This window comes from Mobula birostris, unplaced genomic scaffold (assembly GCF_030028105.1).
Source record: "Mobula birostris isolate sMobBir1 unplaced genomic scaffold, sMobBir1.hap1 scaffold_2997, whole genome shotgun sequence".
In the NCBI taxonomy this organism is placed as follows: domain Eukaryota; kingdom Metazoa; phylum Chordata; class Chondrichthyes; order Myliobatiformes; family Myliobatidae; genus Mobula; species Mobula birostris.
Window position 1 is genome coordinate 18,864 of NW_027276057.1, and position 26,608 is coordinate 45,471.

The window sequence follows — 26,608 nt, forward strand, 5'->3', positions numbered from 1 at the left end:
TACAATAATCCAACACTAAGTCCATTTTACCCTCCCCGCCGGACACAGCAATCTCCTCCGGATTTGACCGCTCAGCTATATGGCACAAAGAATTTTCAGCGGCTGGCTAAACTGACTGCCCTCCCCCTACCCCCATCTGCTATACAGATATGCGCGCGTGCGCGCACACACGCGCGCACACACACACACACACACACACACACACACACACACACGCGCGCGATTAATCCCTCGTCTCTCCGTTGCCCCCTCAGCTGTGTGGTGGACGAGATGGACTTTGGCGGGATGGAGCTGGACGAGGCGCTGCGCAAGTTCCAGGCTCACATCCGCGTGCAGGGCGAGGCGCAGAAGGTGGAGCGGCTCATCGAATCCTTCAGGTGAGTGGCCCCCGCCCGGTTGGTCTCCGTCCCCATCCACTTCCCACAGGACAGCTCCTCATCCATCACCTGGCAAACACGCCTGCAGTCCCCACCATCACCTCCCCATCTATAACCGCCCCAGACCCTACAGCCCTCCCTGTCCACTGTACTCCTCCCCATCCCTGTAATCCTCTCCGGCCTCTACATCCCTCCCCATCTGGTGCCCCAACACCCCTCTCTTTTTAACCTCCTCCCTCCCCTACACACCTCCCTGTCCCTGTAACCTCCTCCGGCCCCTGCACCCCTCCTTCTCCTTGTAACCTCCACCTTCCCTTACACACCCTGTTTCTGTAACGCCCTCTGTCTACTGTACTCCTCCACATTTCTGTAATCCTCTCCGGACCCTACACCCCTCCTCTCTTCTTAACCTCCCCCGTCCCCCACACTCCTCCTGTCTCTGTAACCTCCTTCCTCCCCAATACCCTTCCCAATCTCTGTAACCCCCTCCCTTCCGGGACCTCTCCCTGTCTCTGTAACCTCCTCTGGCCCCTACACCCCTCCCTCTCTCAGTAACGTCCTCCTCTGTGCCCTACACTCCTCCTGTCTCTATAACCTCCTCCCTTCCCCATACCCTTCCCCATCTCTGTAACCTCCTCCCTTCCGGGACCTCTCCCTGTCTCTGTAACCTCCTCTGGCCCCTACACCCCTCCCTCTCTCAGTAACCTCCTCTGTCCCTGACACTCCTCCCAGTCTCTGACCCCCTCCAGCCCCTAATCCTGGTCTCTGTAAATGCCTCTGGCCCCTACACCCGTCCCTGTCTCTGTGACTCCTTCCAGCCCCAATGCCCCACCCAGTCTCTGTAACCCCCTCCATTCCGGGACCTCTCCCTGTTTCTGTAACCTCCTCTGGCCCCTACACTCCTCCCTCTCTCAGTAACCTCCTCCTTCCCCTACACTCCTCCTGGTCTCTGACCCTGTCCAGCCCCTAAACCTGGTCTCTGTAAACGCCTCTGGCCCCTACACCCGTCCCTGTCTCTGTGACTCCTTCCAGCCCCGATGCCCCACCCAGTCTCTGTAACCCCCTCCAGACTGCTGCCCCCTGCGTGCCAGTGGACGGGGCAGAGCAGGTGGTCCGGTCTGCGCTGTCGTCCCTGGGGGTCTAGTCTGACGCCTCACGCCCTGCCGCTCTCCCCAGCCAGCGGTACTGCATCTGCAACCCGGCGCTGGTGCGTCAGTTCCGCAACCCGGACACCATCTTCATCCTGGCCTTCGCTATCATCCTGCTCAACACCGACATGTACAGCCCCAACGTCAAGATGGAGCGCAAGATGAAAATGGACGACTTCATCAAGAACCTGCGAGGTGAGTGCCTGTCTCTGTTGGAGGGGGTGTGGCGTGAGGTGGGTGGGGAGGCGGAGGTGACCCTCAGTCAAGGTCTGAGTAAACTTAGTACAGAATTTATTTGTGTCACCATAATCTACCTCCAGATCTATTTTCTTGCGGGCATTTACAGGAACATAAAGAAATATAATAGAATTTATGAAAAACTATACAGTGTGCAAAAGTGTTAGGCACATATATACATATCTTGGGTGCCTAAGACTTTTGCACAGTACTGTATTTATCAACATGGAGCAGAGAGTGAGTGTAAATCTGGCAAGATCAAAGGATGTTGGGAATGCTGAGGGTACGGGGAATGCTGTGGGAGGGGTGTGGGGCAGGAGGCAGAGACTGAAATCACAGGGTCATCGGGGGCTGTGGGAATTTGTTTAGGTACCTCCATGTTCTGCCTCAAAGTGAGCATAGAAAGCATTGATCTCATCTGGGCTGGTCCCAGGACAAATCCTCTGAATTTTTTGAGTTGAATCGACTTTATTTCTTACATCTTTCACATACATGAGGAGTAAAAATCTTTACGTTCGTCTCCATCTAAATGTGCAACGTGCAATCATGGTAATTTATAATAAATAGAACAGTCAATGTAATGTAGAGTACACTCAAGTCAGTGTGAGTTCATCAGTCTGATGGCCTGGTGGAAGAAGCTGTCCCGGAGCCTGTTGTTCCTGGCTTTTATGCTGCGGTACCGCTTCCCGGATGGTAGCAGCTGGAATAGATTGTGGTTGGGATGACCTGGGTCCCCAGTGATCCTATGGGTCGTTTTTACACACCTGTCCTTGTAAATGTCCTGAATAGTGGGAATTTCACATCTACAGATGCGCTGGGCTGTCTGCACCATTCTCTTGAGATTGAGGGAAGTACAGTTCCCATACCAGGCAGTGATGCAGCCAGTCCGGATGCTCTCAATTGTGCCCTGTAGAAACCAAAACCAAGGAATTTAAAGTTACTTGATATAACACCAAGGAATTTAAAGTTGCTGACCCTCTCCACCTCCAATTCCCAATGAAGACTGGGTCATGGACCTCCGGTTTCCTCCTCCTATAGTCAATAATCAGCTCTTGGTTTTGCTGACATTGACTGAGAGGTTATCGACCAACCCCTATCTCCCTAGCATTTCCTGGGTCCTGAAGCCTCCCCCCCCACCACCACCCCTACCGTGAACTGGGTTTCCTACCTCTTCTGCCCTGATCATTGTCCATGAGTGAAGACCGTGGAGCTGCACGGGGCTGTGCCGAGCAGGGCACAAGTTAATCCCCTCGGCCTGCACGTGATCTGTATTCCTCGAATCTGGGCAGCATCCTGGTGAACTTCTGCCACGCCCTCTCCGAAGCTTCCACATACTTTCTGCAACCAGGACTCAGACTCGGGTTTATTACCACTGACGGATGCGGTGAAATCACGGAGAGCACGGCAGCGTAATGATCGACAGCCACTCACGATCCGGGTACGATTCCCGCCGCCATCTGTAAGGAGTTTGTATGTTCTCCCAGTGACTGTGTGGGTTTCCTCTCACCGTCCCAAGACGGACGGGTTAGGGTGAGTGAGTCGTGGGCTTGCTATATTGGCGACGGTATCATGACGACACTTCCGAGCTGCCTCCCAATACAACCCCGGACACAAACGACGCATTTCACAGTACGTGTGACAAATAAAGCTAATCTTTAAATCTTATCATTTTGTTTTGTGGTAGCAGTGCAGTACGTTTAAAAAATTGCAATTGAGGGTGGTGAGGTAGTGTTGATGAGTTCAATGTTCAATCAGAAAGTGATGGCAGAGGGGAAGAAGCTGTTCCTGAATCGTTGAGTGTGTGTCATCAGGCTCCTGTACCTCGTCCCTGATGGTAGCAATGAGAACGGGGCAGGTCCTGGCTGGTGAGGGTCCTTAATGATAGATGCCGCCTGTTGAAAGAAGTCCTCAATGGACACACCGCTCCAAATGTGGCCAAACTGAAGTTTTACAGAGCTGCAACATTACTTCCTGACACTCGTACCCCACTCCCCAACTGAGCATCACACTTGGAGTATTGTGTTCTGTCTGGCTGTCCTCATTATAGGGAAGCTTTAGAGAGGGATTTACCAGGATGCTGCCTGGGTTAGAGAGCACGTCTTATGATAAGATGTTACTTGAGCTAGGCTTTTCCCTTTGGAGTGAAGGACGAGAGGTGACTTGATAGAGGTGTACAGGGTGATAAGAGCAGATAGTCAGGATGAAAATGGCTAGTACGGGGGGGGGAGCGCAATTTTAAGCTGTCTTCTATACTTCATAAACTTTTTATTCCCCTCTCTGGCCTCTTCCCTCTTTTCCTCATCTGCCCATCGCCTCTCTCTGGGTCCCCTCCTCCTTCCCTTCCCAAACCCCCATGGTCCACCCCACCTCCTATCAGATTCCTTCCTCTCCAGCCCCTTACCTTTCCTACCCTCCTGGCGTCACCGATCACCTTCCAGCGATCCTCCTTCCACGCTTTTACTCTGGCGTCTTTCCCCCTTCCTTTCCACTCCTGGAGGAGGGTCTCGGCCCGAAACGTCGACTGTTTATTCACCTCCATCGACGCTGCCTGACCTGCTGTGTCCCTCTAGCATTTTGCTTGTGCTTTGAAGGTATTGCAGGAAAGTATAGGGAGGGATGTCAGAGGTAACACACAGAGTGATGGGTGTGTGGAACTTCCTGTCAGGGGTGACGGTGGAGGCAGATACAGCAGGGACATTTAAGAGAGTCCGAGGTGGGCACCTGGATGATAGAAAACTGGAGAGTTATGTGGGAGAGAAACATGAGAAGAGGTTAAAAGTTTGGCAAAACGTTGTCGCCGGAGGACCTGGACTGTGCTGGAGTGTTCTGTGTTCTAATATTCCGTGAAGGGAAGCATGCTGTACACTTCTCCTTTACCCCACTCCTACATGTGTTGTAACATTCAGCCGTTTCTGGACTTCGGCTCCACATCGCTGCTGCTCGCGGTCTTGGTGGTGGCCATGTACACTCCCCCAGCATTTGCCCTCCTCAACACCTGACACCCAGGTTTAACTCCATCTGCCATTCTGCACAGTGGGGAAAGCCCAGCGCCGTCTCTGCTTACTGAGAGGGTGAAGAGAGCTGGACCGCGCACGTCGACACTCACGTCCTACTGCAGATGCGTAGTTGGCATCCTAACAAGCTGCACCACTGCGCGGTACGGAAGCTGCACTGCGGTGGGCGGGAAGGCTTTCCAACGGGCAGTCAAAACTGCCCAACGCATCTCTGGCATCAAGGGCATATATAGAGAAAGGTTTCAGTAACGTCGTGAAGGATCCCACCCACCCTGCTCGTGGGCTGTTTGTCCCACTCTCACCAGGGAGGAGGCCACGGTAACAGGACCAACAGACTCAAAGACAGTTACTTTTCCCAAGCAGTCAGGCCGATCAAAACCGCCAGCCACTAACCCACCCCTCCACGCCCCCGACCACCACTCCTTTATCATTTCCTGTCAGTCACCTTATGTACAGACACTCCTGTGCCTAATGTCACTTTATCAATCTCGTACACCACTGTGCAAAACGTCTTGTACATCTATCATTAGGGTGCACAAGACTTTTGCACAGTACAGTATTTATCACTGTGGAGCGGAGAGCAAGTCTGGTGGGAGCAAAGGATGTTGGGAATGGCAAGGGTGGCGCACCGTGGGAAGGGTGAGGGACAGGTGGCAGAGAAGGAGGGCGGGGTAACGGGGAGGGTGGTGTAGGGTGCAGACACACCCAGCCCTGAGCCACCAGGCAAGGTCATCTGATTCCAAACAATTGGTTTACTGCTCATTACGGAATGTCTCTCTGGTGCTTCCCACTTCCTCACCCCTCTCCCAACCATGATTCCCCTCTCCCTGGCCCCCTTCCCACTCTCAGACCACAACAGAGACCCGTATCAGAATCAGCTTTATCATCACTCACATACGTCGTGAAATGTGTTTTATATTTTGCGGCAGCAGTAGAGTGCAATACATAAAATTACTACAGTGCTGTGCAAACGTGTTAAGCACCCTAGCTATGTGTGTGCGTATACAGAAGACTTTTGTACAGTACTTCATACAAGCTATCTTGCTTATTTATATTTATTGTTTTTTTTATTGTGACTTTTACCTTGTATGTTTTTTTCTGTGTTGCATCATATCCAGAGTAACAATTAATTTGTTCTCCTTTACACTGGGGTACTGGAAATGACATTAAACTATCTTGAATCTTGAATTTCTCCGTCTCGGCCTGCTGCACAGATTTTGCAAATTCCTGTGCCTTCCACAGCAGTTAATTCTGTGACAAGTCTCTTTAATTATAGAAAAAAGGGGGGGGGGGCGTTGTACTTCAGTAGGACCCACCAGGATAGGACGTACACAATGAGTGGTAGGCACTGAGGAGTGGCGGGGAGTCTGGGAATACCGATCCATCATTCCTTGAAAGTGGCGGCACAAAGAGAGCTTTCTGCAGATTGGCCTTCATCTATCAGAGTATCGAATATGGGGGATGGGATGTTATGTTGAGTTTGTATAAGACATCAGTGAGGCAGAATTTGGAGCATTGTGTGCAGTTTTGGTCACCTACACCCAGGAAAGAAATCAGTAAGATTGGAAGAGTGCAGAGAAAATGTACAAGGATGTGCAAGGGCATGAGGGTCTGAGTTGCAGGGAAAGGTTGAATAGTTTAGGATTTTATTCCCTGGAGCGTAGGAGAATGAGGAGAGATTTGAGAGAGGTATAGAAAGTTATGAGGGGTATAGATGGGGTAAATGCAAGCAGGCTGGGATTGAGCAAGACTGGAAGGAGACGTTGTGGGTTACACTCATTCACTGATCCGGATACAGTGAAATATTTAAGGGGACCTTCAACACTCATGGAATGAGCCGCCAGTGGTGGATGTGAGTTCGATTGCAACGTTTCAGAGAAGCTTGGATGTACATGGATGGGAGGAGTGTGGGCCAGGTGCAGGTCGCTGGGACAAAACTGTTTAGTACAGGCTAGATGGGCTGAAGGGCCTGTTTCTGTGTTGTGGTGTGCTGTCACTGTATTATCAATTCTAGACACCAGTCTGTCGGGCCGGATCAATAAGGTGAGCAAAGGTTCAATGTTTTGGACTGAGAACTTTCACCTGAACTCATTAAGGTCTCGGCCTGAAACGTCGACTGTTTATTCCCCTCCGTGGATGCTGCCTGACCTGCTGAGCTCCTCCAGCGTTTTGTGTGTGTCACATTCAGACTGGCTTAGAGGAGCCCGCAAGGGGGAAGGAGGCAGGGACACCACGCACAGTTTGTGGGAATTCCGAGTCACCGTGCCCTCGTTATTTGCTCTGCAGGGGTGGACAATGGGGAGGACATTCCCCGGGATATGCTAGTGGGAATCTACCACCGGATCCAGAAACGGGAGCTCCGGACAAACGATGACCACGTCTCCCAGGTCCAAGCTGTGGAGCGCCTGATTGTCGGGAAGAAGCCGGTAAGGGCAGAGTGTGTTGATGTCATGGATTACACACATGATGGCTCCCTCCACACCGTCCCGTCACACACTCCCTCCACGCCGTCCCATCACACACTCCCTCCACACCGTTCCATCACACCACACACTGACTCCACACCGTCCCGTCTGATCACACACTCCCTCCACACCATCCCGTCGCACACTGCCTCCGCACCGTCCCGTCGCACACTGCCTCCGCACCGTCCCGTCGCACACTGCCTCCGCACCGTCCCGTCGCACACTACCTCCACACCGTTCCGTCACATCACACACTGACTCCACACCGTCCCGTCACACACTCCCTCCACACCGTCCCGTCACACACTACCTCCACACCGTTCCGTCACATCACACACTGCCTCCACACCGTCCCGTCGCACACTCCCTCCGCACCATCCCATCGCACACTCCCTCCCCACCGTCCCATCACAGACTCCCTCCACACCGTCCCGTCACACACTGCCTCCACACCGTCCCATCACACACTCCCTCCACACCGTTCCGTCACATCACACACCGACTCCACACCGTCCCGTCACACACTACCTCCACACCGTTCCGTCACATCACACACTGACTCCACACCGTCCCGTCACACACTCCATCCACACCGTCCCGTCCGGTCACACACTGACTCCACACCATCCCGTCGCACACTGCCTCCGCACCGTCCCGTCGCACACTGCCTCCGCACCGTCCCGTCGCACACTCCCTCCCCACCGTCCCGTCACACACTACCTCCACACCGTCCCGTCCCGTCACACACTCCCTCCACACCGTCCTGTCCCGTCACACACTCCCTCCACACCGTTCCGTCACGTCACACACTGACTCCACACCGTCCCGTCACATCACACACTGACTCCACACCGTCACGTCACACACTCCCTCCACACCGTCCCGTCGCACACTCCCTCCCCACCGTCCCATCACACACTACCTCCACACCGTCCCGTCCCGTCACACACTACCTCCACACCGTCCCGTCCCGTCACACACTCCCTCCACACCGTTCCATCACATCACACACTGCCTCCACACCGTCCCATCACACACTCCCTCCACACCGTCCCATCACACGCTCCCTCCACACCGTGTCGTCACATCACACACTGACTCCACACCATCCCGTCACACACTCCCTCCACACCGTCCCGTCACACACTCCCTCCACACTGTCCCGTCACATCACACACTCCCTCCACACCGTCCCGTCACACGCTCCCTCCACACCGTCCCATCACACGCTCCCTCCACACCGTTCCGTCACGTCACACACTGACTCCACACCGTCCCGTCCCGTCACACACTGCCTCCACACCGTCCCGTCACACGCTCCCTCCACACCGTCCCGTCACATCACACACTGCCTCCACACCGTCCCGTCACACGCTCCCTCCACACCGTCCTGTCCCGTCACACACTCCCTCCACACCGTTCCGTCACGTCACACACTGACTCCACACCGTCCCGTCCCGTCACACACTGACTCCACACCGTCGCGTCCGTCACACACTGCCTCCACACCGTCCCGTCACACACTGCCTCCACACTGTCCCGTCGCACACTCCCTCCGCACCATCCCATCGCACACTCCCTCCCCACCGTCCCATCACAGACTCCCTCCACACCGTCCCGTCACACACTGCCTCCACACCGTTCCGTCACATCACACACTGACTCCACACCGTCCCGTCACACACTACCTCCACACCGTTCCGTCACATCACACACTGACTCCACACCGTCCCGTCACACACTCCCTCCACACCGTCCCGTCCGGTCACACACTCCCTCCACACCATCCCGTCGCACACTGCCTCCGCACCGTCCCGTCGCACACTGCCTCCGCACCGTCCCGTCGCACACTACCTCCGCACCGTTCCGTCACATCACACACTGACTCCACACCGTCCCGTCACACACTCCCTCCACACCGTCCCGTCACACACTACCTCCACACCGTCCCGTCACATCACACACTGCCTCCACACCGTCCCGTCACACACTGCCTCCACACCATCCCGTCCCGTCACACACTCCCTCCACACCGTTCCGTCACACACTCCCTCCACACCGTTCCGTCACACACTCCCTCCACACCGTTCCGTCACATCACACACCGACTCCACACCGTCCCGTCACACACTGCCTCCACACCGTTCCGTCACATCACACACTGCCTCCGCACCGTCCCGTCGCACACTGCCTCCGCACCGTCCCGTCGCACACTGCCTCCGCACCGTCCCGTCGCACACTGCCTCCGCACCGTCCCGTCGCACACTCCCTCCGCACCGTCCCGTCGCACACTACCTCCGCACCGTTCCGTCACATCACACACTGCCTCCACACCGTCCCGTCGCACACTACCTCCGCACCGTTCCGTCACATCACACACTGACTCCACACCGTCCCGTCCGGTCACACACTCCCTCCACACCATCCCGTCGCACACTGCCTCCGCACCGTCCCGTCGCACACTGCCTCCGCACCGTCCCGTCGCACACTGCCTCCGCACCGTCCCGTCGCACACTGCCTCCGCACCGTCCCGTCGCACACTGCCTCCGCACCGTTCCGTCACATCACACACTGACTCCACACCGTCCCGTCACACACTCCCTCCACACCGTCCCGTCACACACTACCTCCACACCGTCCCGTCACATCACACACTGCCTCCACACCGTCCCGTCACACACTGCCTCCACACCATCCCGTCCCGTCACACACTCCCTCCACACCGTTCCGTCACACACTCCCTCCACACCGTCCCGTCCGGTCACACACCGACTCCACACCGTCCCGTCACACACTGCCTCCACACCGTCCCGTCACACACTGCCTCCACACCGTCCCGTCGCACACTCCCTCCGCACCGTCCCGTCGCACACTCCCTCCCCACCGTCCCATCACAGACTCCCTCCACACCGTCCCGTCACACACTGCCTCCACACCGTTCCGTCACATCACACACTGACTCCACACCGTCCCGTCACACACTACCTCCACACCGTTCCGTCACATCACACACTGACTCCACACCGTCCCGTCCGGTCACACACGCCCTCCACACCATCCCGTCGCACACTGCCTCCGCACCGTCCCGTCGCACACTGCCTCCGCACCGTCCCGTCGCACACTACCTCCGCACCGTTCCGTCACATCACACACTGACTCCACACCGTCCCGTCACATACTCCCTCCACACCGTCCCGTCACACACTACCTCCACACCGTCCCGTCACATCACACACTGCCTCCACACCGTCCCGTCACACACTGCCTCCACACCATCCCGTCCCGTCACACACTCCCTCCACACCGTTCCGTCACACACTCCCTCCACACCGTCCCGTCCGGTCACACACCGACTCCACACCGTCCCGTCACACACTGCCTCCACACCGTTCCGTCACATCACACACTGACTCCACACCGTCGCGTCACACACTGCCTCCACACCGTCCCGTCACACGCTCCCTCCACACCGTCCCGTCCCGTCACACACTCCCTCCACACCGTTCCGTCACGTCACACACTGACTCCACACCGTCCCGTCGCACACTGACTCCACACCGTCCCGTCGCACACTCCCTCCCCACCGTCCCGTCACATGCTCCCTCCACACCGTCCCATCACACACTCCCTCCACACCGTCCTGTCCCGTCACACACTCCCTCCACACCGTTCCGTCACGTCACACACTGACTCCACACCGTCCCGTCACATCACACACTGACTCCACACCGTCACGTCACACACTCCCTCCACACCGTCACGTCACACACTCCCTCCACACTGTCCCGTCGCACACTCCCTCCCCACCGTCCCATCACACACTACCTCCACACCGTCCCGTCCCGTCACACACTACCTCCACACCGTCCCGTCCCGTCACACACTCCCTCCACACCGTTCCATCACATCACACACTGCCTCCACACCGTCCCATCACACACTCCCTCCACACCGTCCCATCACACGCTCCCTCCACACCGTGTCGTCACATCACACACTGACTCCACACCATCCCGTCACACACTCCCTCCACACCGTCCCGTCACACACTCCCTCCACACTGTCCCGTCACATCACACACTCCCTCCACACCGTCCCGTCACACGCTCCCTCCACACCGTCCCATCACACGCTCCCTCCACACCGTTCCGTCACGTCACACACTGACTCCACACCGTCCCGTCCCGTCACACACTGCCTCCACACCGTCCCGTCACATCACACACTGCCTCCACACCGTCCCGTCACACGCTCCCTCCACACCGTCCTGTCCCGTCACACACTCCCTCCACACCGTCCCGTCCCGTCACACACTGACTCCACACCGTCCCGTCCCGTCACACACTGACTCCACACCGTCGCGTCCCGTCACACACTGCCTCCACACCGTCCCGTCACACACTGCCTCCACACCGTCCCGTCGCACACTCCCTCCGCACCATCCCATCGCACACTCCCTCCCCACCGTCCCATCACAGACTCCTTCCACACCGTCCCGTCACACACTGCCTCCACACCGTTCCGTCACATCACACACTGACTCCACACCGTCCCGTCACACACTACCTCCACACCGTTCCGTCACATCACACACTGACTCCACACCGTCCCGTCACACACTCCCTCCACACCGTCCCGTCCGGTCACACACTCCCTCCACACCATCCCGTCGCACACTGCCTCCGCACCGTCCCGTCGCACACTACCTCCGCACCGTTCAGTCACATCACACACTGACTCCACACCGTCCCGTCACACACTCCCTCCACACCGTCCCGTCACACACTACCTCCACACCGTCCCGTCACATCACACACTGCCTCCACACCGTCCCGTCACACACTGCCTCCACACCATCCCGTCCCGTCACACACTCCCTCCACACCGTTCCGTCACACACTCCCTCCACACCGTTCCGTCACATCACACATCGACTCCACACCGTCCCGTCACACACTGCCTCCACACCGTTCCGTCACATCACACACTGACTCCACACCGTCGCGTCACACACTGACTCCACACCGTCCTGTCGCACACTCCCTCCCCACCGTCCCGTCACACGCTCCCTCCACACCGTCCCATCACACACGCCCTCCACACCGTCCCGTCCGGTCACACACTCCCTCCACACCATCCCGTCGCACACTGCCTCCGCACCGTCCCGTCACACACTGCCTCCGCACCGTCCCGTCGCACACTGCCTCCGCACCGTCCCGTCGCACACTCCCTCCGCACCGTCCCGTCACACACTACCTCCGCACCGTTCCGTCACATCACACACTGCCTCCACACCGTCCCGTCACACACTGCCTCCACACCGTCCCGTCCCGTCACACACTCCCTCCACACCGTTCTGTCACACACTCCCTCCACACCGTTCCGTCACATCACACACCGACTCCACACCGTCCCGTCACACACTGCCTCCACACCGTTCCGTCACATCACACACTGCTTCCACACCGTCCCGTCACACACTCCCTCCACACCGTTCCGTCACGTCACACACTGACTCCACACCGTCCCGTCACACACTGACTCCACACCGTCCCGTCACACACTCCCTCCCCACCGTCCCGTCACACGCTCCCTCCACACCGTCCCATCACACACTCCCTCCACACCGTCCTGTCCCGTCACACACTCCCTCCACACCGTTCCGTCACGTCACACACTGACTCCACACCGTCCCGTCACATCACACACTGACTCCACACCGTCACGTCACACACTCCCTCCACACCGTCCCGTCGCACACTCCCTCACCACCGTCCCGTCACACACTACCTCCACACCGTCCCGTCCCGTCACACACTCCCTCCACACCGTTCCATCACATCACACACTGCCTCCACACCGTCCCGTCACACACTCCCTCCACACCATCCCATCACACGCTCCCTCCACACCGTCTCGTCACATCACACACTGACTCCACACCATCCCGTCACACACTCCCTCCACACCGTCCCGTCACACACTCCCTCCACACTGTCCCGTCACATCACACACTCCCTCCACACCGTCCCGTCACACACTCCCTCCACACCGTCCCGTCACACGCTCCCTCCACACCGTCCCATCACACGCTCCCTCCACACCGTTCCGTCACGTCACACACTGACTCCACACCGTCCCGTCACACACTGCCTCCACACCGTCCCGTCGCACACTCCCTCCGCACCATTCCGTCGCACACTCCCTCCCCACCGTCCCATCACAGACTCCCTCCACACCGTCCCGTCACACACTGCCTCCACACCGTCCCATCACACACTCCCTCCACACCGTCCTGTCCCGTCACACACTCCCTCCACACCGTTCCGTCACATCACACACTGACTCCACACCGTCCCGTCACACACTGCCTCCACACCGTCCCGTCACACACTGCCTCCACACCGTCCCGTCACATCACACACTGCCTCCACACCGTCCCGTCACATCACACACTGACTCCACACCGTCACGTCACACACTCCCTCCACACCGTCCCGTCGCACACTCCCTCACCACCGTCCCGTCACACACTACCTCCACACCGTCCCGTCCCGTCACACACTCCCTCCACACCGTTCCATCACATCACACACTGCCTCCACACCGTCCCGTCACACACTCCCTCCACACCATCCCATCACACGCTCCCTCCACACCGTCTCGTCACATCACACACTGACTCCACACCATCCCGTCACACACTCCCTCCACACCGTCCCGTCACACACTCCCTCCACACTGTCCCGTCACATCACACACTCCCTCCACACCGTCCCGTCACACACTCCCTCCACACCGTCCCGTCACACGCTCCCTCCACACCGTCCCATCACACGCTCCCTCCACACCGTTCCGTCACGTCACACACTGACTCCACACCGTCCCGTCACACACTGCCTCCACACCGTCCCGTCGCACACTCCCTCCGCACCATTCCGTCGCACACTCCCTCCCCACCGTCCCATCACAGACTCCCTCCACACCGTCCCGTCACACACTGCCTCCACACCGTCCCATCACACACTCCCTCCACACCGTCCTGTCCCGTCACACACTCCCTCCACACCGTTCCGTCACATCACACACTGACTCCACACCGTCCCGTCACACACTGCCTCCACACCGTCCCGTCACACACTGCCTCCACACCGTCCCGTCACATCACACACTGCCTCCACACCGTCCCGTCACACGCTCCCTCCACACCGTCCCGTCACATCACACACTGCCTCCACACCGTCCCGTCACACGCTCCCTCCACACCGTCCTGTCCTGTCACACACTCCCTCCACACCGTTCCGTCACGTCACACACTGACTCCACACCGTCCCGTCCCGTCACACACTGCCTCCACACCGTCCCGTCGCACACTCCCTCCGCACCGTCCCGTCGCACACTCCCTCCCCACCGTCCCATCACAGACTCCCTCCACACCGTCCCGTCACACACTGCCTCCACACCGTCCCATCACACACTCCCTCCACACCGTTCCGTCACATCACACACTGACTGCACACCGTCCTGTCACACACTACCTCCACACCGTTCCGTCACATCACACACTGACTCCACACCGTCCCGTCACACACTCCCTCCACACCGTCCCGTCCGGTCACACACTCCCTCCACACCGTTCCGTCACGTCACACACTGCCTCCACACCGTCCCGTCACACACTCCCTCCACACCGTCTTGTCACACACTGTCTCCACACTGTCCCGTCCTGTCACACACTCCCTCCACACCGTTCCGTCACATCACACACTGACTCCACACCATCCCGTCACACACTCCCTCCACACCGTCCCGTCACACACTCCCTCCACACCGTCCCGTCACATCACACACTGCCTCCACACCGTCCCGTCACACGCTCCCTCCACACTGTCCCGTCGCACACTCCCTCCCCACCGTCCCATCACAGACTGCCTCCACACCGTCCCGTCACACACTCCCTCCACACCGTCCCGTCACAAGATCAGCGTAAGTAGAACACTGATGTCTGACCATCTGCTCCCCAGGTTCTGTCTCTACCCCACCGGAGACTGGTCTGCTGCTGCCGTCTCTACGAGGTCCCAGATCCAAACAGGCCACAGAAACCTGGTCTACACCAGCGTGAGGTGTTCCTTTTCAATGACCTGCTCGTGGTGAGTCTCTCCCTCGCTGTCTGCTCTCCACCTCTGTGCTTCTCTCTGCTACCTCTCTTTCTGTCTCTCTCTATCACTCCACTGCTGGCTCGCACTCTCTCTCTCTCACTTCTCTGTCTTTGCACTCTCTCCTTCCTTCCTTCCCTCCCTCACTCCCTCCCTCACTCCCTCTCTCACTCCCTCCCTCACTCCCTCCCTCAATCTTTCTCACTCACTTTCCCTCTCACTTTCCCCCTCCCCCTCCTTCCCCTCCTTCCTAACCTCTCACCCTCACCCCTTCCACCCCACTCCCCCTCCACCCCCTGTCTCTCGGAATCAGGTTTAATATCACCAGCATATGTTGTGAAATGTGTTAACTTTACGGTAGCAGTACAGTGCAATACATGATAAATACAGAAAAATAGCTGAATTACAGTAAGTATATGTATACTAAATAGTTAAATTGATTAAGTAGTGCGAAAACAGAATTTTTTAAAAAAGTAATGAGGTACTGTTCATGTATTAAATGTCCATTCAGAAATTGGATGGCAGAGGGGAAGAAGCTGGTCCTGAATCGTTGAGTGTGTACTTTCAGGCTTTGTGCCTCCTCCCTGTTGGTAGCAATGAGAAGAGGGCACGTTCTGAGCGATGAGTGTCCTTAATGACGGACTTTGCCTTTTTGAGGCACCGCTCATTGAAGATGTCTCGGATACTACGGAAGCTAGTGCCCAAAATAGAGCTGCTAAGTTTACAACTCTCTGCAGCTTACTTCGACCCTGTGCAGTACCCCCATCCCAACCATACCAGATGGTGATGCAGCCTGTCGGAATCCTCTCCACGGTACGTCTGTAGAAATTTTCGAGTGTATCAGGTGACAAACCAAATCTCCTCAAACTCCTAATGAAATATAAGCTCTCTTGCCGCCTTTATAACTGCATCAATATGTTGGGACCAAGTCAGATCCTCAGAGATCTTGACACCCAGGAATCTGAAATTGCTCACTCTCTCCACTTCTGATCCCTCTATGAGGATTGGTTTGTGTTCACTCGTCCTACCCTTTCTGAAGTCCACAATCAGCTCTTTGGTCTCACTGACATTGAGTGCCAGGTTGTTGGTGCGACACCACTCAACTAGCTGGTATATCTCGCTCCTGTACAGCCTCTAATCTCCATCTCAGGTTCTACCAACAATGGTTGTATCATCAGCAAATTTATAGTTGGCATTTGAGCTATGCCTAGCCGCACAGTGTAGGGAGAGTAGAGCAGTGGGCTAAGCACACATCGCTGAGGTGCACCAGTGTTGATCGTCAGTGAGGTAGAGATGTCATTTCCGATCCACACAAATTGTGGTCTTCCGGTTAGGAGGTCGAGGATCCAGCGGAGGGAGGTACAGAGGCCCAGGTTCTGTAGCTTATCGATCGGGACTGTGGGAATGATGGTATTAAACGCTGAGCTATAGTCAATGAACAGCATCCTGACATAGGTGTTTGTGTTGTCCAGGTGATTCAAGGAGAGCCAATGAGATCACATCCACTGTAGACCTATTGTGATGATAGGCAAATTACAGTGGGTCCAGGTCTTTGCTGAGGCAGGAGTTCATTCTGCCCATGACCAGCCTCTCAGAGCATTTCATCACCGTGGATGTGAGTGCTACCGGACAATAGTCATTGAGGCAGCTCACCATGCTCTTCTTGGGCACTGGTGTGATTGTTGCCTTTTGAAGCAGGTGGGAACTTCTGACTGTAGTAGTGAGAGATTCAAAATGTCTTTGAATACTCCCGCCAGTTGGTGGGCACAGGTTTTCAGTGACTTACAAGGTACCCCATCGGGGCCTGCCGCCTTGCAAGGGTTCACCCTCCTGACAGGCAGCCTGACATTGGCCTCCGAGACAAGGATCACAGAGTCACCGGATACAGCAGGGATCTTCACAGCTGTAGTTATATTCTCCCTTTATAAGTGGGCATAAAAGGCATTGAGTTCATTTGGGAGTAAAGTATCGCTGCCATTCATGATGTTGGGGTTTGCTTTGTAGGAAGTAATGGCCTGCAAACTCTTCCAGAGTTGGCGTGCATCCGATTCCACTTCCAGCCTCGTTCAGAATTGTTCCTTAGCCCTTGAAATAACCCTCTGCAAGCCGTACCTTTTTTTTCTTGTACAGACCTGGGTCACCAGATTTAAATGCCGCAGATCACTAACCTCCAGGTTTATCCATGGCTTTTGGTTTGGGAATGTACAGTCAGTCTTTGTAGGCACAGACTCATCCACACAGGTTTTAATGAAGTTGGTAACAACTGCAGCATACTCATCCAGGTTCGAAGATGAATCCCTGAATACGATCAACACCACCGATTCAAAGCAGTCCTGTGCTTCCCTTGTCCATACCTTCTTGGTCCTCACTACTGGTGCTGCAGTCCTCAGTCTCTGCCTATACTCAGGGAGTAGAAGTGCAGCCAGTGAGAGTGTGGAATAGCACCATAGGCACTCTTGATCTTAGTGTAACGGTGGTCCAGTGAGTTGGTTCCTCTGGTACTACAAGTAATAATTATTTAGAGACTTTTTTGAGCTGGCCTGGTTAAAATCCTCCCGAATGACAGGGAAGGCATTAGGATACACCGTTTATTCCATTGCTCAGATCATCTGGAGCCTGCTCGACCTCGGCCTGAGGTGGGATGTACACTGCTACCAAGATGATCGCAGAAATCTCCCGCAGCTGGTAAAATGGACAGCACTCGATAGCAATGTGTTCCAGGTCTGGGCAGCGTGACTGGGACAGGACACGTTTGTACACCACGGGGAATTGGTCATGAAGCAAACCCACCCCTCTTCAGCCCCGCCTTCGACTTTGACTTTAAAAGACTCAGTGGTCCGATCTTGGCAGCGTACAATGAACCCGTTGATCTGAATTGCGCCTGGAATGGGAGGGGCTAACCTAAATTCCATGAAGAAAAAGATGCAAGTGGTCCCAGTGTCTCTCTGATGGAGCGCCCTAGCTCAGAGATCTTCAGCTTAACTTACCAGAGGCTGTACGTTTGGCAGCAAGGTAGTCGGAACTGGGAGTCGAAGAACTCGTTTTGTTTATAAACACCTCATTAACCCAGCGGCACAACGTCATTTCCGCCGACGTCTTAAGGGGACAGCTGCTGGGCGCAGTCCAATCTATTTCCGTCGGTCAATTGTTTAATCACATTAAAACACCGTCACTAACAGTACAGACCTCAGATGCAGTTGTGGTTCTCAGCTGTAGCAGGCTGAAATGGGAATCTTTGATCGTTTCCATCGGAGCTGCCGCTTCGAGTCGCCTTTAATTTGGAAGTGTGTCCTTCTCACCCATTATCTCCCTTTCTCTCACCCTTTCTCTGCTCTCTCTCCCTCTCCTCTCTGGTCTCTCTCTGTCTCATCCGCTCCGTTTCTCTCTCTGCCCCTCTCTTGCCCCTGACTCTCATAAATTCCAGTCTTGACCATCCTCTCCTTTCCACAGCTACATCCCTCTCTCCTCATCACTCTCCTCTGCCCTCTATCTTTCCCCATCTCGCCTTCCTTCCTTTCCCTCTCCCCCGCCATCTGTTTCTCCAAACCTTCCTTTCCAACTCCCCTCACTGTCTCCATCCCTCCCTTCCAACTCCCCTCACTCTCTCAATCCCTCCCTTCCAACTCCCCTCATTCTCTCCATCCCTCCCTTCCAACTCCCCTCACTCTCTCCATCCCTCCCTTCCAACTCCCCTCACTCTCTCCATCCCTCCCTTCCAACTCCCCTCCCTCTCTCCATCCCTCCCTTCCAACTCCCCTCACTCTCTCCATCCCTCCCAACTCCCCTCACTCTCTCCATCCCTCCCTTCCAACTCCCCTCATTCTCTCCATCCCTCCCTCCCAACTCCCCTCACTCTCTCCATCCCTCCCTTCCAACTCCCCTCACTCTCTCCATCCCTCCCTTCCAACTCCCCTCCCTCTCTCCATCCCTCCCTTCCAACTCCCCTCACTCTCTCCATCCCTCCCTTCCAACTCCCCTCATTCTCTCCATCCCTCCCTTCCAACTCCCCTCCCTCTCTCCATCCCTCCCTTCCAACTCCCCTCACTCTCTCCATCCCTCCCTTCCAACTCCCCTCCCTCTCTCCATCCCTCCCTTCCAACTCCCCTCCCTCTCTCCATCCCTCCCTTCCAACTCCCCTCACTCTCTCCATCCCTCCCTTCCAACTCCCCTCACTCTCTCCATCCCTCCCTTCCGACTCCCCTCACTCTCTCCATCCCTCCCTTCCAACTCCCCTCACTCTCTCCATCCCTCCCTTCCGACTCCCCTCACTCTCTCTATCCCTCCCTTCCAACTCCCCTCACTCTCTCCATCCCTCCCTTCCGACTCCCCTCACTCTCTCTATCCCTCCCTTCCAAATCCCCTCACTCTCTCCATCCCTCCCTTCCAACTCCCCTCACTCTCTCCATCCCTCCCTTCCAACTCCCCTCACTCTCTCCATCCCTGCCTTCCAACTCCCCTCGCTCTCTCCATCCCTCCCTTCCAACTCCCCTCCCTCTCTCCATCCCTCCCTTCCAACTCCCCTCCCTCTCTCCATCCCTCCCTTCCAACTCCCTCTCTCCATCCCTCCCTTCCAACTCCCTCTCTCCATCCCTCCTTTCCAACTCCCCTCACTCTCTCCATCCCTCCCTTCCAACTCCCCTCACTCTCTCCATCCCTCCCTTCCAACTCCCCTCACTCTCTCCATCCCTCCCTTCCAACTCCCCTCCCTCTCTCCATCCCTCCCTTCCAACTTCCCTCCCTCTCTCCATCCCTCCCTTCCAACTCCCCTCGCTCTCTCCATCCCTCCCTTCCAACTCCCCTCATTCTCTCCATCCCTCCCTTCCAACTCCCCTCCCTCTCTCCATCCCTCCCTTCCAACTCCTCTTCCTCTCTCCATCCCTCCCTTCCAACTCCCCTCCCTCTCTCCATCCCTCCCTTCCAACTCCCCTCCCTCTCTCCATCCCTCCCTTCCAACTCCCCTCCCTCTCTCCATCCCTCCCTTCCAACTCCCTCTCTCCATCCCTCCTTTCCAACTCCCCTCACTCTCTCCATCCCTCCCTTCCAACTCCCATCCCTCTCTCCATCCCTCCCTTCCAACTCCCCTCACTCTCTCCATCCCTCCCTTCCAACTCCCCTCATTCTCTCCATCCCTCCCTTCCAACTCCCCTCCTTCTCTCCATCCCTCCCTTCCAACTCCCCTCACTCTCTCCTTCCCTCCCTTCCAACTCCCCTCACTGTCTCCATCCCTCCCTTCCAACTCCCCTCCCTCTCTCCATCCCTCCCTTCCAACTCCCGTCATTCTCTCCATCCCTCCCTTTCATATTCTGTCCTCCTCCCTTTTTCCATCTCCCCATCTCTCACTCTAACCCCTAGCACATAACACCATAACACACAGCAGAATTAAGCCATCCAGCTAACAGAGTCAGCTCCACCATTCTATCGTGACTGATTTATTTTCCCTCTCAACCCCATTCTAACGTTTCTGTCCGTATCCTTTAACACCCTGACTAATCAAGAACCTATTCGCATCCGCTTTAAATATACCCAATGTCTTGGCCTCTACAGCCGTCTGTGGCCATGAATTCCACAGTTTCACCACCCTCTGGCTAGAGAAACTACTGCTCATCTCTGTTCTGAAGGGATGCCCAGTCTTCCTGCTTCCTGTCTCTGGTTTAACCCTTCATACCCTCTCACCCCAAACACACTTTCTGTCAGCTCCCCCCTCCCCCCCTCCCCCAGATCCTGGTTTAACCTGTCTCCCCCTCCCTGCCTCTCCCAGGTCACCAAAGTCTTTCAGAAGAAGAAGATCTCAGTGACCTACAGTTTCCGCCAGTCCTTCGCCCTCCACGAGATGAAGGTTAACCTCTTTCAGAACGCCTGTAAGTCCCGCTCGAGGCGTACCCTCCTCCCGTCGGGAGGGAGAGCCAATCTGCTCGGCTGGTGGGAGAGGGGGACGGGTGGTTGTTGGATTCCGATGTTTTTAATACAAGGTTCTTTCTGAAGTCAGGAAAGAGGCACAAAACGTGTTGCTTGACGATCGTTTTATTGGGCGTCAATAGAGCAGAGAGGGCGGGAAGCAGACAGTAACAAGAGCGGGCAGGTGAGCGAAGGGAGAGAGAAGCAAAAGAGGAGAAAATGGTGGTGTCGCTGTGTGGTCAGCTCTTTATATACTCCACAGATAAGCAACCTTGCATTCAAATTTGTAGATAAGAGTCAACCAATCGGAAAACCCTGTTCAAATCATGCAGCCCCAGAGCTTCCCGAATCATACAGAATTGTAACCACTAGGGGGCACTCTAAACATTTGCATATTTATTCTATGACCACTAGGAACCACACTAACCAATTACATGTGTATAGGTAGCTATTTAAACAAATACAAGCAGATATTTAATTGTTAAACTGCAAAGAAAGTAACAAACAGTCTAATCCATCAGCAGGGAGTGCGGTCTCCCGAGGCAGTGAGCGGTAGGGCACTGAGGAGTGTGGTAGAACAGAAGGATCTGGGAATACAGATCCATAATTCGTTGAAAGTGGTGTCACAGGGAGAAAGGCTCGTAAAGAAAATCTTTGGCACATTGGTCTTCATAAATCATAGTGTTGAATACAGGAGGTGGAATGTTCTACTGAAATTGTATATTGGTGAGGCCTGATTTGGAGTATTGTGTGTTGGCTGTGGGTGAGTGGGGCATTCGGTTGGCAGTTAAATGAACCATTTGTCATAGGCAAGGCAGACATGTTGGGTGTGGGCACGTGTGGCCACGGTCGCTGTGTGCTAGTTCTGTGCAAAAGTCTTAGGCACATATCTATAGCTAGGGTGCCTCAGCCGTTTGCACAGGACTGTATTTATCAATGTGGAGCGGAGAGTGAGTTTATATCGGTGAGAGCAAAGAATACTGGGATTAGCAAGTGTGGAACACTGCAGGAGGGGTGTGGAACAGGTGACAGAAAAAGCCAAAAATATAAAGGAGGATAGTAAAAGCTCCTTTAGGTATGTGAAGAGGAAAAAATTAGTTAAGACCAAAGTTGGGCCCCTGAGGACTGAAACGGGTGAAATTATTATGGGGAACAAGGAAATGGCAGACGAGCTGAACAGGTACTTTGGATCTGTCTTCACTAGGGAAGACACAAACAATCTCCCAGATGTAATAGTGGCCAGAGGACCGAGGGTAACAGAGGAACTGAAGGAAATTTGCATCACGCAGAAAATGGTGTTGGGTAAACTGATGGGACTGAAAGCTGGTAAATCCCCAGGGCCTGATGGTCTGCATCCCAGGGAACTTAAGGAGGTGGCTCTAAAAATCGTGGTCGCATTGGTAATCATTTTCCAATGTTCTATAGATTCAGGATCAGTTCCTGCAGGTTGGAGGGTAGCTAATGTTATCCCACTTTTTAAGAAAGGAGGGAGAGAGAAAACAGGCAATTATAGACCAGTTAGTCTGACATCAGTGGTGGGGAAGATGCTGGAATCAATTATAAAAGATGTAATAGCGGCATATTTGGATAGCAGTGGCAGGATAGGTCCGGGTCAGCATGGATTTACAAAGGGGAAGTCATGCTTGACTAATCTTCTGGAGTTTTTTGAGAGTGTGACTATGAAAATGGACATGAGAAAGCCAGTGGATGTAGTGTACCTGGACTTTCAAAAAGCCTTTGATAAGGTCCCTCATAGGAGGTTAGTGTGCAAAATTAGAGCAAATGGTATTGGGGGTAGGGTACTGATATGGATAGAAAATTGGTTGGCAGACAGCTATTTACAATATACATTAATGATTTAGATGAAGGGATTAAAAGTAACATTAGCAAATTTGCAGATGACACAAAGTTGGGTGACAGTGTGAAATGTGAGGAGGATGTTATGAGAATGCAGGGCGACTTGGACAGATTGGGTGAGTGGGCAGATGCATGGCAGATGCAGTTTAATGTGGATAAATGTGAGGTTATCCACTTTGGTGGCAAGAACAGGAAGGCAGGTTACTATCTGAATGGTGTCAAGTTAGGAAAAAGGGAAGTGCAATGAGATCTAGGTGTCCTTGTTCATCAGTCACTGAAAGCAAGCATGCAGGTACAGCAGGCAGTGAAGAAAGCTAATGGCATGCTGGCCTTCATAACAAGGGGAATTGAGTATAGGAGCAAAGAGGTCCTTCTGCAGCTGTACAGGGCCCTGGTGAGACCACACCTGGAATATTGTGTACAGTTTTGGGCTCCAAATTTGAGGAAGGACATTCTAGCTATTGAGGGAGTTCAGCGTAGGTTCACGAGGTTAATTGCCGGGATGGTGGGACTGTCACATCTTGAAAGATTGGAGCGACTGGGGTTGTATACACTGGAATTTAGAAGGATATGATTGAAACATATATTATTAAGGGATTGGACACGCTAGAGGCAGGAAACATGTTCCCGATGTTGGGAGAGTCCAGAACCAGAGGCCACAGTTTAAGAATAAGGGGTAGACAATTTAGAATGGAGTTGAGGAAAAACTTTTTCACGCAGAGGGTTGTGGTTCTGTGGAATGCTCTGCCTCAGAAGGCAGTGGAGGCCAATTCTCTGGATTCTTTTAAAAGAGAGTTAGATAGAGCTCTTAAAGATAGCGGAGTGAAGGGATATGGGGAGACGGCAGGAAAAGGGTACTGATTGTGGATGATCAGCCATAATCACAGTGAATGGTGGTGCTGGCTCAAAGGGCTGAATGGCCTACTCCTGCACCTATTGTCTATTGTCTGTTGAGTGTCAAAGGGGAGGGAGGGGTAGTGTGTGGGCAGACACACCCAGCCCTGGGACACCAAACAATTCCAAACCATTGGTTTATTGTTCATTACAGAATGTCTCTCTGGTGTTCCCCTCATCCTTCCCCCTTCCCAACCATGATTCCCCTCTCCCTGCCCCCTCCCTACGGTCCACAATAGATACCCAGATCAGAATCAGATTTATCATCACTCATTTATGTCATGAAATTTGATTTTTTTTGCTGCAGCAGCAGTACAGTGCAATACAGAAAATTGCTACAGTATTGTGCAAAAGTCAGGCACTCTAGCTATATATATGCCTAAAACTTTTGAAGAGTACTGTACCTTGACAATGCCGGCTGTGATACTGTGGGCAAGCATGACCATATCCGCTGTGGCCTGAGCAGACATATTGGCTGCAGAGAAAAGGTGGCCAGGTTGGCTGTGAGCAAAAGTTGCTTATTGGCTTTGGGCAAGGGTGGGCATGTCAGCTTTGGGCAAGGGCGGGCATGTCGGCCGTGGGCAAGGGCGGGCATGTTAGCTTTGGGCAAGGGCGGGCATGTCAGCCATGGGCAAGGGCGGGCATGTCAGCCGTGGGCAAGGGTGGGCATGTTAGCTTTGGACAAGGGTGGGTATGTTGGCCGTGGGCAAGGGCGGGCATGTTAGCTTTGGGCAAGGGCGGGCATGTTAGCTTTGGGCAAGGGTGGGCATGTCGGCCGTGGGCAAGGGCGGGCATGTCAGCTGTGGGCAAGGGCGGACATGTTAGCTTTGGGCAAGGGCGGGCATGTTAGCTTTGGGCAAGGGTGGGCATGTCAGCCGTGGGCAAGGGCGGGCATGTTAGCTTTGGGCAAGGGCGGGCATGTTAGCTTTGGGCAAGGGCGGGCATGTTGGCCGTGGGCAAGGGCGGGCATGTCGGCCGTGGGCAAGGGTGGGCATGTTAGCTTTGGGCAAGGGCGGGCATGTCGGCCGTGGGCAAGGGCGGGCATGTCAGCCGTGGGCAAGGGCGGGCATGTTAGCTTTGGGCAAGGGTGGGCATGTTGGCCGTGGGCAAGGGTGGGCATGTTGGCTGTGGCTGGGAGGCTATGTTTCTGTTGGGCAAAGAGCCCCTGTCTGGTATTATAGCCTCACCCTTTTTTCTGCAAGGTTTTAAAGTCAGTCACCCTGCCGTCTCCTCTTTCCCTGACAGACTATCCCCATGGGATCAAGTTGGCCTCCTCCATTCCCAGCGCCGAGAAGAAGATTCTGATCATATTCAATGCCCCCAGCGTCCAGGATCGCACGAGGTTCGCCAGCGATCTGCGCGAGTCTGTGGCCGAAGTTCAAGAGATGGAGAAATATCGCGTGGAATGTAAGCCCTCACCTCTCCCCCCACCCACCGCTCCTCTGGACAGGGGACGGTCCAGATCCTGGCACTGATGAGTGTGATGAGAAGGTGTCCTGTCTTGGGTTTGGATGCCTTGGGGTTTAGAGGAACAAGAGGTAACCTTAATCCCAAGGGTGATGCTGAGGGACAATCACCACTGCCCCCTGAAGAAGGGTCTCGGCCCGAAATATCATCTGCTTACTCTTTTCCATAGATGCTGCCTGACCTGCTGAGTTCCTCCAGCATTCTGTGTGTGTGGCCCTGGATTTCCAGTATCTGCACAATCTCTTGTGTTTACAACAGTATGTAGTAGGTCATTTAAAACTGAGGCAGGTCGAAACCTGTCTCCAAGGGCATTGGTTCTCCAGACCAGGGGTTCCCAACCCTGGGTCCACGGACCCCTCGGTCAATGGGAGTCAGGGCTCATGGCATAGAAACAGCTGGGAACCCCTGATCTAAACGGTGGTGAAGGCCAGCTCTTTATTTCTTTGGGTGGCACGGCAGCGTAGTGGTTAGCACAACGCTTTACGGTACCAGCAATCCAGGTTCAATTCCCGCCACTGCCTGTAAGGAGTTTGTACGTTCTCCCCATGACCGCGTGGGTTTCCTCCCACAGTCCAAAGACTGACCGGTTGGTAGGTTAATTGGAAACTGTCCTGTGATTAGGCTCAGATTATATTGGGAACTGCAGCCCAGAGGGCCAGATGGGCCTATTCCAAGCTCTATCTCAATAAATCAATATGTAATTAATGTGGAAATGGATAAATATTGGAAAGATTGAGCAATTAGAGTGCTGGCACAGGAGAGGAGTTGTGGCCAGCCTCACGTCAGCCACGGTCAAAAGGTGTAGGAACAGAATTGGGCCAGTCGGCCCATTTGATTCTGCCCCGCTATTCCATCATGGCTGATTTATTATCCCTCTCAACCCCACCAGAAACGCTGGATCGCAGGAGACAGAGAGGTCATTCCCGGGAAGAGAGGGCAGTGAAGTGAGGTGGTGGGGGAGCCTGGGAGAGAGGAATCCCAGCTGAGATCACCATGGCATAAAGACCAAACCTGAAGCACTCGGGACGACTTTGTTGCCCAAATGACCAAATCAGAATCCCAATCAGATGTATTATCACAAATGTGCAAAAGTCTTAA

The 26,608-nt window shown here is 54.8% G+C and overlaps 1 protein-coding gene across 1 annotated transcript in view; it reads left to right on the plus strand.

Moving 5' to 3' along the window:
• LOC140192889 (IQ motif and SEC7 domain-containing protein 2-like) overlaps nucleotides 1-25,518 on the plus strand; it is a 41,458-nt gene extending 15,940 nt beyond the window's left edge. Inside the window, exons 4-9 of the mRNA XM_072250397.1 lie at nucleotides 255-377; nucleotides 1,554-1,720; nucleotides 7,063-7,202; nucleotides 15,266-15,391; nucleotides 21,156-21,255; nucleotides 25,289-25,518. Of these exons, the coding sequence (XP_072106498.1) occupies nucleotides 255-377; nucleotides 1,554-1,720; nucleotides 7,063-7,202; nucleotides 15,266-15,391; nucleotides 21,156-21,255; nucleotides 25,289-25,518 (886 nt within the window). The remainder of the gene's footprint in view (nucleotides 1-254; nucleotides 378-1,553; nucleotides 1,721-7,062; nucleotides 7,203-15,265; nucleotides 15,392-21,155; nucleotides 21,256-25,288) is intronic.
• The last annotated feature ends 1,090 nt before the right edge of the window (nucleotides 25,519-26,608 follow it).